The sequence below is a fragment of the Mesoplodon mirus genome (genome assembly GCF_964341445.2).
Source record: "Mesoplodon mirus genome assembly, chromosome: 3".
Lineage (NCBI taxonomy): Eukaryota > Metazoa > Chordata > Mammalia > Artiodactyla > Ziphiidae > Mesoplodon > Mesoplodon mirus.
In genome coordinates, this window is record NC_138978.1 from 87394408 (window position 1) to 87410160 (window position 15753).

At 42.9% G+C, this 15753-nt stretch overlaps 1 protein-coding gene across 7 annotated transcripts in view; it reads right to left on the reverse strand.

Annotated features, from left to right (window-relative positions):
* The window catches only part of TGFBR3 (transforming growth factor beta receptor 3), a 203583-nt gene that overhangs the window by 107417 nt on the left and 80413 nt on the right, over positions 1–15753 (reverse strand). For all 7 annotated transcript variants that reach the window (XM_082613383.1, XM_082613382.1, XM_082613381.1 and 4 more), the window contains exon 3: positions 9707–9891. In XM_082613383.1, the coding sequence (XP_082469509.1) occupies positions 9707–9891 (185 nt within the window). The remainder of the gene's footprint in view (positions 1–9706; positions 9892–15753) is intronic.

Genomic DNA, 15753 nt, shown 5'->3' on the forward strand with positions numbered 1-15753 from the left:
ACCTTATTTTTAGCATTCTAACTCAGGAGTGCACTCAGAGCAAAATCCCATCAGAATACTAGCAAATAGCACTAAACTAATAAAAGACAATTTATTTTTAAAAAATTAACCTCATTCTTATGAGTTTAAAAGGGCTATCTAGTACCTGGGTGTTGATGTTTTAGTATTTCAGACAAGGCCAAGGAGATTCAGGGAAAGGGCTATTTCAATTAACCACCCGTCTAGCTGAGGTGCCTGGGCAGCCTGGAAAGGAAAGCACAGAGCACACAACTGCAATGGAAGCCAAAGCAGCAGGTCTTCCAAACAGATTCAGATTCCTGTATCTTTAAGACCAGACCTTCATAAATGGATTGCTTCTGCTGGACACCATGCTTTAAATAAACAGACTCTTCTGGCCGACACACAACTTCCTGTAGGGTTCTGGTGGGTAAAGCTTGAAAAGGCTGCCAAATCCAATGACCAGCAACTTTAGAGCTGACTTAGAAAACAAGCTACAAAGACTTGAGTCCAGAGTAAACAAAGGAAAAAGCCACATTAAACAGGGAACAAATTACTATACAGGCAGGGATATTTTAAGTGCTCACTGAGCAAAAAATCAAAATAAAAAATCAAGTTATTAAGTATTTAATGATACAGGGTAGAGTAAAATGTCCTCTTTCAATTGGAGGAATCAGTTTAATTAATTCCAGCAACATTAAGAATTGGCCAGAATCACCGCCTACATCATGAGGACAGATTGTTCTCAATGGCCCAACTTCAAACCAGGCTGAGCTCAAATGAGCTACCCAAGGGAGTAGCATGGAGTCAAAAGCCATTTATAGCTTTTACCCATCTGAGGGAAAGGACTAACTAGTGTACTAGCAGAGGACTAAAATCCATAAGAGTAAAGAAAAATGTGGGACTTCCCTGGTGGGCCAGTGGCTAAGACTCCACGCTCCCAATGCAGGGGGCCCGGGTTCAATCTCTGGGCAGGGAACTAGTTTCCACATGCTGCAACTAAGTGTTCGCATGTCGCAACTAAAGTTCCCACGTGCGGCAACTAAGACCCTACACAGACAAATAAATAAATAAATATTTAAAATAAAGAAAAATGTAACAAAAACTCAGGAACAGGCTGATACAGAGATCTGGAGAATATACAGTAAATTGCAGTAGCATGAGATTTAATTAGAAAAAATAAATCAAAGTCATAATGCAAAGTGGAGGACACCTGCTCAGCTATAGCAGTCAAGGGGGACTGGGGACAAAACACCAAGTCCACTGGTATAATGAAATCAAATAAAAGTACACTGTGGAAAAGGGGAGGAGCTTAAGAAGATTTACAGTGATACTTTAACGTCCTCGGCACTATGCAAAAACCCAATATCACAATGCAAAAGAGTCCAACTTGGCTCCTGGCCTTAAGAAGTCCACTCACCAGCTGACTGTGCAAGATTAACACAGGTGATTCAGCAGCGAATAATACAAGAAAACATATAATCCCATACTCTGCGGAAGTTCACACTGGAAGGGGCCGGGTGAGGAATTCAGAGCAACATTTAGAAAAGAGGGAAATGGAGGCGGATAAAGGAATCAGGAATGGGTTTGCTGAAGAGTTAAGACTTAACGCATGGGCTTCAAACATGGCCAGGATTGAGAGAGTTAAGGAAGAAGTTCAGGTGGAATTAAGAAAAAGCTGTGGGGCAGTAGATTCAGCTGAAAGGTCAGGGGTGAGGCTCAGGAATCTGCACTTAAGCATTTCCAAGGGATTCAGATGCAGGGGGTTCACATCCCACACACACTTGGGGAAACACTGATCCACAGGATTAAGTCCAAATTCTTACCTGTTCGGCCTTACCAGCCTCATCTTCCACTCCCAGGCCCCAGCTCGCCCCCATCACTGTTCCCATCACTGCCCCATCCTCTATTCCGGGGGTTGGCAAGCTTTATCTGCAAGTAGCCAGACTGTAAATATTTTGGGCTTTGTTAGTCTTGTTACCCTACTCAAGTCTTCTACTGTCATGAGGAAGGGGCCGCAGACAATACATAAACAAATGGGCATGGCTATGTGCCAATGAAACTTTATTTACCGCCACCCCCCAAAAAAAACCCTTTATTTACAAAAACAGGCATCAAATTGATGAATGGATAAGCAAGATGTGGTATAGCCATACAACAGAATACTGTTCAGGAATAAAAAGGAATGAAATAACTAATACACGCTACAGCATGGATGAATCTCAAATGCATTACGTTAAGTGAGAAAGCCAGTCATAAAAGTCACCCATATTGTGTGGTTCCATTTATTAAAAAAATCTCCAGAATTTCAGATCTATGAAGAAAGTAGATTAATGGTTGCCTAGGGCAGAGGTGGGAGCATGGGGAATGCGGAATGACTGCTAATGGGCACCAAGTTTGGGAGTGCTAAAAGTGTTCTAAGTTAGATTGTGGTGGTGGTTGCACAACTCTATAAAATACACTGAAAACCACTGACTTGTACGCTTTAAACAGGTGAACTTTATGGTATGTAAATTACATAGATACAAAAACGGGCAACAGGCAGGATTTGGCCCAAAGGCCATAGTTTGCCACTCCCTGATCTGTACATCAGCCACACCATGTACAAGGAATAACTTTCCTCCACACATGGTTTTGCTCTTCCCTCTGCGCATGTTGAAGCCTCCCTTCCCTTCTGCCCAGTAACTCCTACTTGACTGTCAAGCCCTTCATCAAATGCTCTCTTCTGGATCCTTCCCTCCCCTGCAGATAGAGTTACCACTCCCTCTGTTGGGCTCCTGCAAACTTCTGTTAATTTTATAACAAATAATGGTCATATTATTTGTCACACTGTATTAAATTTATTCTCCCTCAACCCCCAGTAAGTGCTGAAGACATAAAGATGAGTAGAAAGTCACATTTTCAAATGTGGAGGGTGCTCCTAGAAAATGTTAGAAACATTTTCTAAGGACAGTTTTGGGAAATTATACAATCTTTTAAAAGTCAAGAGAAGTTACCATGGCAACAACAGTATGGATCAGGGTTGTAACCCTAACCTCCATAAAGACAAACACCACACTGGTTGGAAAATGCTGCTGCTGGACAAATTTTAGAAGGGGTCAAGGCAGCCTCTCCTCCAGACTGGGGAAGAGGCAATAACGAGAGAGGCTCTTTCAGTCTGTCAGCTCCCAGCCAGCAAAGAACATAACTGGCATTACCTCATGCTAAAATGGCAGAGTCCAACCAGGCTCAGTCCTTCTGTGGGGCAGGGGGCATGCTTTCCCAGGGCAATGTTACTGTGATACATGGCAAAGTTTAAGCCACATGGCTAACCAGAGTGTTGGTAGGAACGTTATAACTTCTTCACTTCTTCTTGTGTCCTAATTTGTTTGCTATATCTCGATGTTTATTATTATTGCTCTGATTTCTGCTTTCACTTTTTTCTAAGATTCCAAGACTGGGTTTTTGGAGAGTTCTCACTGAAAGTTAGCTGTAGTTTCAGATTGAACATCTTGCCCCAATGTGTTAGAAACCATCAATGACTAGCGTGGCCAGTTCTACCTGGCCTGCATTGCCTTCTGTGGAAACAGCAGCCGGAGGTCTAGCGGCCTGGCTAGCCCCACCCCACGGCCTGACTGCTCCTCTGTCCAGTCCAGGCCTGGCACCTTCACACTGTGCAGCAGGGTGTCATCATTTAACCTGCAAGGAGTATCTTCAAGTGAAGTGGCAACTCGTTTTAAATCATGTGACTGTCCTATTCATTTAGGGCCTCCAATCCTATGTAAGAGCCAGGTTCAGTGGCCTTTCAAGTTAATGAAATAATTTCCAGAACAACAGTCAAATGAATGGGGGAAGGGAGGAGGAGGGGAGAGAGGGAAAGAGGAAGGGAGAGAGGAGAGAAGAAAGGGAGAGGGAGAGGGAGAGGGAAGAGGAGAGAAAGAAAAAGGGAAAGAGAGAGAAAGAGAGATGAATGCCTTTAGAGAAATGTGACCCTCGTTGTCAGTGTAACTTTCTCATAAATCTCCTGTAGGTCTGTGACAAAATGGCCAGTTCAAAGATAACCTTACCTGTCAGCCTGGGGTGATTTCCAAAACAACTTCCATTTAAACAAACACCAGGCAGTGTTTACACATGGAAGGTGTTTGTTTAATAACTGAATTTCATCAGTATATAGTGTCTGTGTGTGAGGAGTTTACTGTGACGCTTGCTTATTAGCACACACTACACACAAGATCTCTGAAATATAAATAGCCTTGAGTTTGTTTGAGGTTTTTTCCCCAGCATATACACAGGACTAGCACTGGGAAGTCATTCATGAATAACAGCAGAGGGGAAAATGTCCCAGATAAGAGAAGGAAGGTAACTAGCGTGCTAGTGTTCATTTGATATTTCTCTTCTCATGTGTATACTCTCCAAAAAACAAGTCTTGAAATTTTTTATCAGTTCTTTTAGTTGTGATGGGTAAAGGTAAGACACACACCCATTCCCCCTACCCCTGCACCATTCCATTATATTTTTAATAACTGAGGGGGAGGTGAACAAAAAGAGAGAAGTTGTCAACCTACTAATATTGTGGAAACGGGAAAGACGACAGATAAGATAGATAGGTAAGTAGGTAGGTAGTAGGGCTCTCCAAAATGCTTAATCCCTGAACTGTAAGATTCCTCAAAGTAAGCAAAAAAGATGTCAAATCAGATGGCGAAGTCCACACACTGAAGGTCCTGCGTTTCACGCATAGCAGGAAGAGTCCCTTAATGTGTTTGTTCTCCCTTGTCACACAGTTCAAGCAAGTTTGGTTACAAGTCATGGATTACTAGCAGAAGACAGGTGAGTTACTTTTTGTGGAGGCAGTTGAAAGCTTTATTTGGGGTGGCGGTCGGGGGAGGAAAATGATCACCTGTGAAAAACAGATGGGAGGTGACATTTAATGTAGGATTAACAGCCACATAGAATGCAAGGGCTCCTGAGCTTAGTCCTGCATTTTATAATTACTGACACTTGACGTGATAATCTTCTAAGTCAGAAAGGAAAAAAGAGACAATGCCATACAAAAAACCACCCTCACTACTGCCCCAAAGCCACAGGGAAGGGAACGAAAAGGAACTCTGAGCATCAGAAAGAGCTACCACAAGCCTGTGCAGGAAACCCAAACCTTCGGTGAGAGATCTGCTGCCTCGTGGAACAGGTAGAGCCAAGTGAGACAGGGTGGCAGGTTTCATAGCTGGGAGCAAGGTCAGAGCTAAAGGTGAAAGGGAAGTGGACTGACGTGTGGGAAAACCTTGGACTGTAGAGTCACACACGGGCTCAGAGGTGGGCTGCATGCCCCAGGGTCTGCCGTGAACCTCCCGAGGCCTCCCTCCCTTTCCAGCCCACAGTGAGGATGAGCGGAGACGGCACAGGTGCCGGGCAGGTGGCTGGCCCACAGCTGGCACTTCACCACCACTGTGGTCACCATTACTGTTATTTGGGGCCTATGGGACCTGTTAAGAGGCAAGCAGAACTGTTAGCATTTAGATGTGTTTTCTTCCTTCTCTTTCTCCCAACTGTGGTCTCTCCCACCCTCAAACAGAACCAGGAAAGGAACAATTGTATGCCACAGTCCTCAGAGAAGGCACCAAGGAAAAGTAACTTGGAGCCACATGTGTGATTAACCACATATCCCATTTGGCCCTGCCTGCCAAGAAGCCTGGAGCCAAATTTCAAACTCAGTCGTACCCACCACATAACCCATATGGCTAACAAACTGCACTTCTCTTTTGTCCTCATTTTGGTTTTCTGCTTACACTCTTGGTATGTCTATTGTTGTAAGCCCATCCCAAATCCCTTTTTGGAATGAAGCAGAGAATAAGTAAATACATACAAGAATGGAGGGTTCTGAGCTTTCTGAAGGGTGAGGATAAAGTTATTAAACCTGGCCCCTTTCCCATGACAATGGATCCTCCCAGATCCTCACTCCACCCCTACAGCCAGTCGCTGGCTTGGCATGCCCATTAACAGTCGCTTCTTCAATGTCAAAACAAACACATAAATTTAAACGTCCATATCTGTTATACACATATGTACTGCTAACTAAGGGCTTTTCATAATAAGTGAGCAGTTAGATAGATGGGAAATAGAAAAGAAGCATGGCCCAGAAAAAGCAGGTCACAATAAAAATTAAGAGGATCGGAAACAAAATTGTTGCCCTTCCAGCAACTAATGAACGTATGTTACTGTAAACAAGCCTCTAGTGGTGATACCACCCTTCTCAGGAATCAGGAAACACCCAGAGGGACGGAACTCAGGGGTAGGGGCAGGGGATGGAGCGGTGGTCAGAAAAGAGTAGGGGCAGGAAGTGAGGGAGGGGCGGGACATTTTACCTTGAAGTTAAAGGGCACGGCAGCTGGTTTTCATAGGGTGAAACCGATGACATCTCCCCACTTATTCTAAAAGACAAAGTTGGTCTCTCAGGGCTGTTTACCCTCTTCTGCCCTCCTCTGTCGCCAAAGAGTCTTTTTCCAGTTTCTGGTTCACTTCCAGGACTGTTGCTCCCAAAACCAGTGATTACAAATGAGAGGTGTGGTCTCAGATGAAAAATACAACTACAGGTCTGTGCTGTCCTCATGAGAATCCAGCAGGGAAGTCAGTGGCAAAACCATGCTTTACCAGAGGGGGCTTTGTATACATTATTGTAGCAAGTATGTTTCTGATACAAATTCTCTGCCGGCCTATAAAATTGTTTGTCTAATTAAGTATAATTGTTTCCCCAAATCTTGTCAACCTGCTGCGGTTATTACTTCCAGGTGTAGGCTCTGTCACCTCCTCCACACAGGAAAAGCAGCAGCCTCTCCTCAGCTGAGGAAGCTTAAGGCGCCCGGGAGGTAGGAATTTAGTAAAATGTTAGAGAAGGGATGATTTATAATAGATCTTAATGCTAATCCTGCACCAAAACAAGCCGGTTGGGGCGGGGAGTGGGGATAGGGTTGCTTTAGTAATTCCCTCACATTTAAGGAGGACATCATGAAAAACAACGACTTCGGTCATAAGAGTCAAAGTGAGTATGGCTTGGAGCCAGTAGGGCATTCTTTTCTAATTTATAAGCAACAACATTCATCATTTCATCTTGAAAAATATTTGCCCTTAATATTTCGTAGAGACATGCACAAAGGCTGCCTCTGGTCCTCCCACTATTACCTCCAGAACTGACTGGCTGTGATTTTTAGCACAGACCATATCTAGTAGCATATCTATAAAAATCAAGTTATCCATTGAGAATATCAGAAAGAGCTGAATGGGTTTAGGTTGGAAGAGGAAGCAATCCTAGTTAAAAAAAAAAAAGTGGATATAGTTAAGGTAAATTTTATGGGTCATTAATATACTGACAGGTTGAATTAGTTTTTTAACAGCTTTACTGAGATAAAATCCACATGCCATAAAATTCACCTATTGAAAGTACAACTCAATGGTTTTTGGTTAGTCACATTTATTGACATTTATCAATGGTATTTACTATATTCACATTCAATTGTGGAACCATCATTATAATTTAATTTTAGAACATTTCTGTCCCCCCAAAAGAAACTCTGTACTCATAAAGTCAGCCCCCATGTCTCTCTTTTGCTCTTTAGCCCTGAACAACCACCAGTTTACTTTCTATCTCTATAAATTTGTCTACTCCGGACAGCACGTGTCTTTTGTGTCTGACTTCTTTCACTCAGTGTAACGTTTTCAAGGTTCATCCACGTTGCAGCATGTATCGGTATTTCATTCCTTTTTATTGCTGAATAACATTCCATCGTATGGATATATGTACCACATTTCATTTATCCATCATCAGCTGATGGGCATTCAGGTTGTTCCCACTTTTTAGCTATTATGAATAATGTTGCTGTGAACAATCGTGGACAAGTTTTTATGTGGACTATGTTTTCCTTTCTCTTGCGTATACACTTAGGTGTGGAACTGCTGGGTCATATAGTTCAAATGATTTTAAAAAGCTGTTGGCACGGCTGCAGTCCTGTATCTCCGGAGTCACACATGAGGAACATGAGGGATACTTAATTGTTCAGGGTTTTAAACAAGGTTTAGAGACTATCCCCCGTAGGCCCACTTTCTTTACTTCTTCACTGAACGTACGACGTCCCTTGATGCCAGCTAATTTTCCGTATCTTCAGTACAGCCACGTCTATTTTGACCTAACACAGTCAGTATAAGTGTGGGAGAGCTCTGCTGTCATTCCTTGAGGTATTCTTCTTTTGCTTCAGTAGTCTTATGTGAATCTATTTTCAGAATCAACAACAGTACCGCACAATTTAGCACGCAGAATTTCTGCCGCTTCTGTAATCGCTCGGACTTGCTTTTCTTTCTTGGTTCTTCTGAGAGAGCATATATAATATGAGTAATTATTGCTGCTAAAGAATTGCTGGAGTCAGCAAGGCTTCATAGGAACTGCACTTCCTCCTCCCTTCCTTTCCCTCCCACCCAAATTCTCTCCCATAAGTTAAGAATTAAAGACGCATTACTGGGATAAAGAAATCCGACCTGAAATATGTGTTGCAGCAACAATGGCAAGCAACCAAGAGTATTAACGATAATTTCCAATGTAGCTGGAAAGGTTAGATGATATGTCTTTGAAATGAGCCAACTCTGCACACTTTCACAAGATTAAAATCAGTTTGCTTTTCCTTCTGGACACCTCGCCTCTCCTATTCCTACCCGCCCCCCCTACCCACAAAAAGAAGAGTGGTTGAGGCACATAAACAAACAGTTATGGAAATTAACTTTCCTGACCAGAAGAAAGCTCAAAGATAAATTCTGCTCTGTATTAGTTTTTCTGCACTTCACTGTGATCATGGTTTATTGTGGTTTCTCTCTTCCTGAAGAGATAATACCTGAGTGATAACATTTCTGACACAGAAGCTTAGAAATAGAAAGAATGACAACTGTGTGTTATCTTAAAAGAAGCAGGGGGACCATTATCCACAACCCAGGTCATTTCTGAGTCACAAGAAAGAGGAGGCCATTTCTCTCTTATGGCAATGACCTTGGGCAAGTGAGTTACCATTGCACCTGTCACCTGTAAATTGAGGGCAGTAATAGGACTTCATGGAATAAGTGTATGAGTGCTTCAAACAGGGCTGAGGATAGAGGAAATACTGAGTCACTATGAGCTTGGGTCATCATCACCACCACCAAGACCACCACAGTCTTCAAGAAGCTGCCTGGATAACATAAGGAGCTACCCACCCCCAGCGCTTTCATGCACATACAAGGTACTGCCATCCTTATTCCAGAGTGTTTCTGTTTCCTCTGACTCATCCTGCAGGAGCAATAGGTCCACAAGACAAAACAAAGAAAGATGAAAGACAGGGCACAGGAGAAGATGAGAAAGACATTTTACAGTAACAGAGAAATGGCACCTTATTTTGTTTTTTCACAACCATGTTTTAAAAATGAAATTCTTAAGAACATTCTTTCCACTATGAGGCAGGGAAGGGGACCAGGAAAGTTGAAAAGCTGAAAAATCTCTCTAGAGAGAAGTCTTAGAGTTGCCCAGTCCAGAGAGCAATCCTTCTGGATTAACTGAAATCCTCCTCTGTCTCTTGAGTGTACTTTGTGTCCTCCTCCCCACTTATGTTCATACATGAGCATCCTCGTTAAACCAAGAAAGGAAGAAAAGGACTCTTCATCCAGAAAAATGTCTTTACAAATTCCTAGGGGCAGTGGGTAGAAAGCTGGCACCTGCGCCTACCTCTCTCTGTGGCTGGCCGGGCCCCTGGTCGGCAGTGCGGAGGTTCAGGACGTGCACCTCCTGGGGCAGCCCCACCGTCCCCCTGCTGGCACATCCCGACAAGACGGTGAAGCTCTCCATCAAGGCCTGGACTGGATGGGAGGCATTGACAGGCGACAGTTCACACTGGGCGCTGGGCTCTGGACCTGCAGAGGGAATCACAAACATGAACCCCTCAGAATCCACAATTAATTGTGCCATGATTAAATTAATTGTTCTGAATATACAAGCCATTGCCAACCCACCAGAGGTGCCTTTCCAGGTAAGTTGTTTCCAGAACTAAATGGCAAAAAAGTTAGTCTATTCTTGTAAAATCCCAATCTCTTAAATTCCTTTTGGATGCTTTTGATGTGTATTTGATGAAATTCCCTTTTAGACAAACAAGCCACAAATGTATTCCTCTGGATGGAGGAAAGTTCCCATTTGACATCTGTGTTCAATTCTTCCTTCCCCTCTTAGAAGAAAACCAGAGATAAATAGAATAAGTTGTGGAAAGCCCCAATGATATTATGCATAAATATTAGACACCTAAAATTGCACCCAAAAAGGTATAAGATGAAGATTCTACCTTTCTAAGTGCTTCCCCTTCTTAGGGAAAGCAAAACAATCTTAAGAACATACAAAAGCAAGATGCAATGAGCAGAGGCAACTGGGGCCAGAGTTGTACAGCAAAGTTTGAGAGAGGTCAGAAAGATCCTCCCGAGAGAGGTAGGATATGAGCAGAGCCTCAGATAGAAAAAGTAGAACCCTGGGCATGCTTGGTTCCTGCTTCCTCATTCTCCCTTCCTCTAAGCAATCAGAACTTAAATCTGAAATCCATCCTTTCCTCCCCATCTCTACTTCCTGCAGCCCTCACTGTCTCCGTCCCTAGACAACTGCAGATCTTCCTGAAAGGAGCCTCTGGTCTCAAGCTCTCCAAGCTGCCTTCCATACAGACATGGTTCACCTAACCCAGGGTGGTCCTCAACTGAATGGTTATTCCAGATGCAAAGATCTGCCCCGCCCAGCCCTGCAGTTATGTCCCGTCCCTTGAGAACTGCTGGTCTGTGCTCCTTCACCTGGCACACGAAGGCCTTTCTTGATCTAGCCCCTTCCTAGCTCTCCAGCCTAAGCCCTCCGCCTCCAGGAACCCCACGTGGCTTAAATGTCTCGAAACATACCATGATGTCTCTCACTCTATGTCTTTATTCAAGCTTGTTTCCTTTTCCCAAATTCCTCGTCCACTCTACCTCCACCCCCAAAACGAACATCCCAAGCTGAGGAAGGTGCACTTCCTCTGTGCTCCCATAATTCCTCTGCCTGTCTCAGCTGTTTCATTTTCTACAGTGTAACCACCAGTGTATATGTCCGTCTTTGCCAGTCCAGTGGGACCTCCCTGACAGCTGTGGGTTACTCTCTTTGTATCCTCAGCACCCATCACAGTGCCTCACATGTAGGAAATGCCCAAAAAATATTTATTAAATGAATCATTGAGCTTAAAGAAAACACTGTACCCTCTCTGATCAGTGATTAGGGCCCCATTCTGGGGACTTGGATTTGGTTGTATGCAGCTAATACGGGAAACAGATTGCTACAGTGGTGTGACATACATCAGCTGAACTGATAGGGAAGGACATCCAGAAATCAAAAGGACTCAGCGATACTTAAACCTCACATACCTCTGTAAGCTTGGTGTTGTCCTCAATTAGCTGAGGAGACTGGGACTTGGAACATACAGCATCCTAAACCCCGACCTTCCAAATGGAACCCAATAAAAGACCTGAATGCACTCCAACTAGTCTTCCTGACTTCTACATAATAAAAATACTCTTCAGGATTAGCCCCGGTCTAAAATGCAAATACAGTTCAAACCAGACAATCCTGTATCCCCACTGCTGTGCTATATGCAGATACCCCACCTGGTGTGCAAGTCTATTTCAGAACTCATGGAAATTATCTAGGTTGATAACAGTTATCAACCGTTATCTGATATGAAGTATGTACCTTCTCAAATAATCACTGCCACCCTCTGTATTGCTCTCCTGTGCCCAGCTGCTTTCTGAGAAACAGAGGTGGTAAAGGAAGATGTCACGGCAGCAAAGTCAGGAGGTACTGGACGCATGATTCCCTGAATTCCCCAAGCACGGCAAACAGTATGAGCAGGTGCCCCCACCCCCTCCTCCTGCCCGCACCAGTCACAGTGAGATATTTCACAGCCCAGAGCTCCAGAAGAAGTCTCCTACTCCTAATCGACCCTGGCGACTTGCTGCGGCTATTGCTACCAACACTGGGAAACCCTTCTGAATTGGTTTCACAGCCTCCTGCCATGAATTTCCCATTATCACAAATTAAGCATAAATAAAAATACTTTTCAGTTCCATTTTTGTATGTATGTACAAAGCTCTGACTAGACTATAGTTCCACCTAAAACACATCTGCAAAAGGCTTGCAATCTGCTTGACTTGCCCACCTCCTTACATACCGCCATCACCCATTAGGGTCTTAAGTCACCACACTGCTCATCTCCACACTGGGCAAGAGCAAAACTCACTGGCAACAAACCAGAGGATAAGGTCTTACCCAAAGGTGGAGGGAATCAGAGAGGGGATGCCCCCAGCACTGAAAATGGGCACTCTTCGCCTTAAGAGTGTCTGTTCTCTGTCCTACCAGAGCCTAAGACAGGGCAAACCCCCACTTTATGGGCTCCAGCTCCAGCCATGTGTTATACAAGTCAGTCCAAGGTCAAATAAAAAAGAGAAAGCAATGTACAAGGCTCACTCTGATCAAGTGACGGAAGAGCTGCACTTTACAGAGACCCACTGGGGTCAATGTTTAAATATGCTCGGTATAGAGTGTCCCTGACCATCAGACACACTAGAGTAGTGTTGGTTGTTGAGGTGCCTTGATGAATTTTTTGTCCTCCAAGTTTAAAAAAGAAAAAAGTTCAACATATGATTAATACATCCTGAAGCCAAAAAGACCCAGAAAGGAAGGAAGGAAGGAAGGAAGGAAGGGAGGACGGGAGAGAGGGAGGGAAGGAGGGAGGGAGGGAAGAAAGAAAGAGAGAGAGAGAGAGAGAGAGAGAGATAAAGAGAAAGAGAGAAAGAAAGAAAGAAAGAAAGAAAGAAAGAAAGAAAGAAGGAAAGAAAGAAAGAAAGAAAGAAAGAAAGAAAGAAAGAAAGAAAGAAAGAAAGAAAAAGAAAGAAAGAAAGAAAATGGAAAGAAGGAAGGAAGGAAGGGAGGAAGGGAGGGAGGGAGGGGAAAGGAAGGAAAGGAATGAAAGGAAAAGGAAAAAAACAGGAACTATCTACCCCATCTTCCAAGGGTATATAAGACATGGTGCCTTCAACAGTTCAACACACAATGTCAGTCTGGTCTAGTAAGTAAGTAAAGAAAGTAAGCAAGTAAGTAATAAGTAAGTAAGTAAATAAATAGCTCCCATTAAGTGCTCACTAGAGGCTGGGCAGTGGTAGGTGCTATATATCTTTTCAATACCACCATAAGGAGGTCGTATTATCCTCATTGTAAAGAACAGGAAAGTGAGTTCAATGAACTTAAGTAACCCTTCTAAGCTTGCCCCAGTCACTCAAGGCCTCAAACTCAGACCTGCCTCCAGGGCTAGTATCTCTGTAAAGTGAAAGTTTTCATTAAAAAATGTTGGGCCCAGAACAAAATAATGCCATTTGCAGCAACATGGATGGACCCAGAGATTGTCATACTGAGTGAAGTAAGTCAGACAGAGAAAGACAAATATCATATGATATCACTTATATATGGAATCTAAAAAAAAAAAAAGGCACAAATAAACTTATTTGCAAAACAGAAATAAAGTCACAGATGTAGAAAACAAAATTATGGTTACCGGGGGGAAGGGGGGATAAATTGGGAAATTAGGATTGACATATACACACTACTATATATAAAATAGATAACTAATAAGGACCTACTATAAAGCACAGAGAACTCTACTCAATATTCTGTAATGACTTATATGGGGAAAGAATCTAAAAAAGAGTGGATATATGTATATGTATATGAATAAATGATTCACTTTGCTGTATAGCAGAAACTAACACAACACTGTAAAGCAACTATACTCCAATAAAAAAAAAAAAAAATGTTAGTCCCAGATGGGCTCACTGGTGAATTCTACTGAACATTTCAGGAAGAAATTATACCAGTTCTCTACAATCTCTTTCAGAAGATAACAGCGGAACAAATACTTCCTAACTCATTCTAACTCATGACCCTAATACCAGAGCTAGACATTGCAAGAAAACTACAGACCAATATCTCTTGTGAACATAGGTGCAAAAATTCTCAACAAAATATTAGCAAATCGAATCCAACAATGTATACAAGGAATTATACAACACAATCAAGTGGGGTTTATCCTAGGTATGCAACATTTGAAAATCAATATAATCTATCTCACTAACGGGCTAAAGAAGAAAAATCACATGATCGTATCAATAGAAGCAGAAAAAGCGTTTTACAAAATCTAACAGTCATTCATGATTTAAAAAACTCAGCAAATCAGAAACAGATGGGAACTTGTAAAGAACGTGTACAAAAAATCTCACAGCTAATGTTGTACTTAATGGTGAGAAACTAAAAGCTTTCTCACTAAGATCAACAAGACAAGGACATCCCCTCTCATAACTCCTTTTCAACATTGTACTGGAAGTTCTAGCTAATGCTTGCAGCTAGGTATGGCCATATGATGAAATTCTGGCTAATAAGATGTAACCAGAGGTGATACATGCAATTTCTAAGAAGTTTCTTAAGAAAGGAAGGAGTTGTGTTCTTTTGCCCTTTCCTCCTTCCTGCTGGTTAGAATACAGATGTGATGAACAGAGCTAAAGCAGCCATTTTAGGCCATAAGATGGAAGCAACATGCTGAGTCAGGCAAAGCAATAAGACAGAAGTTGCCTGGGTCATGATGAACATGGAGCTGTTGAATTAGCTCCAGACTGTTTTTTGTTTTTCTTTTTTTTAATATGAAACACATGTAACTTTTCTCTTATTCAAGCCAATATTATTTTGAGTTTTCTGACACTTACAGCTTGACCTGCCTTAATTAATATACAGGCTTTATTTTACTTCAACCTTCTTCCCACCAGGACCTGCACATACAAGGTTTCTTTCAGCAACACTTTCCCTACCATTCCTATCCCTTTCCTCTGCCTTGGTGTGATGAACTCCTACTCAGATCTCTCAAGGAAGCTTCTCTTACCTCTTTTACAACATTAGATATACATTTTTCATACTCTCTATTTCTCTTCACTGCACTTCATGTGGTTATACTTATATAATTATTTGTGCAATTATTTGTTTAACGTCTGCATACACCCAAAGACTACAAATACCACAAAAGAAAGGAACCCAATCATTCTGTCTTTTGCTGTATCCCTTAGCCCAGCATAATGTCTGGCACACAGTATGCACTCAAATATTAATGACGGAAGGGAGTAAGAGAGGAAAAGGGAAAGAACAATGAGGTGATCCATGTGCAAAGGATTTCAAACCAATAGGAGACTCGATCTTAGAGTTCTTCCTTCGACTCTTTACCTAGTAGCCAAAGCTTCGATCTTATGGTAAAGCGAAAAAAATCGATCATGAGCTGAAGGAGGTGACGTTTTTGGTTGCTAAGAATCAAGTCTTCATCAGGGCTTCCCCACCCTCAAATGTCACAGAAGGCAGGAAATGCAAACCTGTTTTTGTCCTCTCATGCCAAACATGGTCTGGCAATATCCTTCTCTCCAGGTGGCATAACAATCCTCCCTCTCCCATAGCACAGCACACCCCCGGCCTCATCCTGCCACCCCCTGGGTCAGCCCCCAGGCCCTCCTGCCCCTCTCCTGCAGCCACGGCCTGCCTCCAGAAACTGGTCTCCCATCCTTCCCTACTGGCCTCACAGTGGTGTCCACAATGGGCTGCCCACACAATGCCAGATCCAACTCCAGTTAGAAGAGCTTCCACCTGGGAAGAGTTGATCCCCTCCCCAGGCTCTACCACACAAGCCTGAA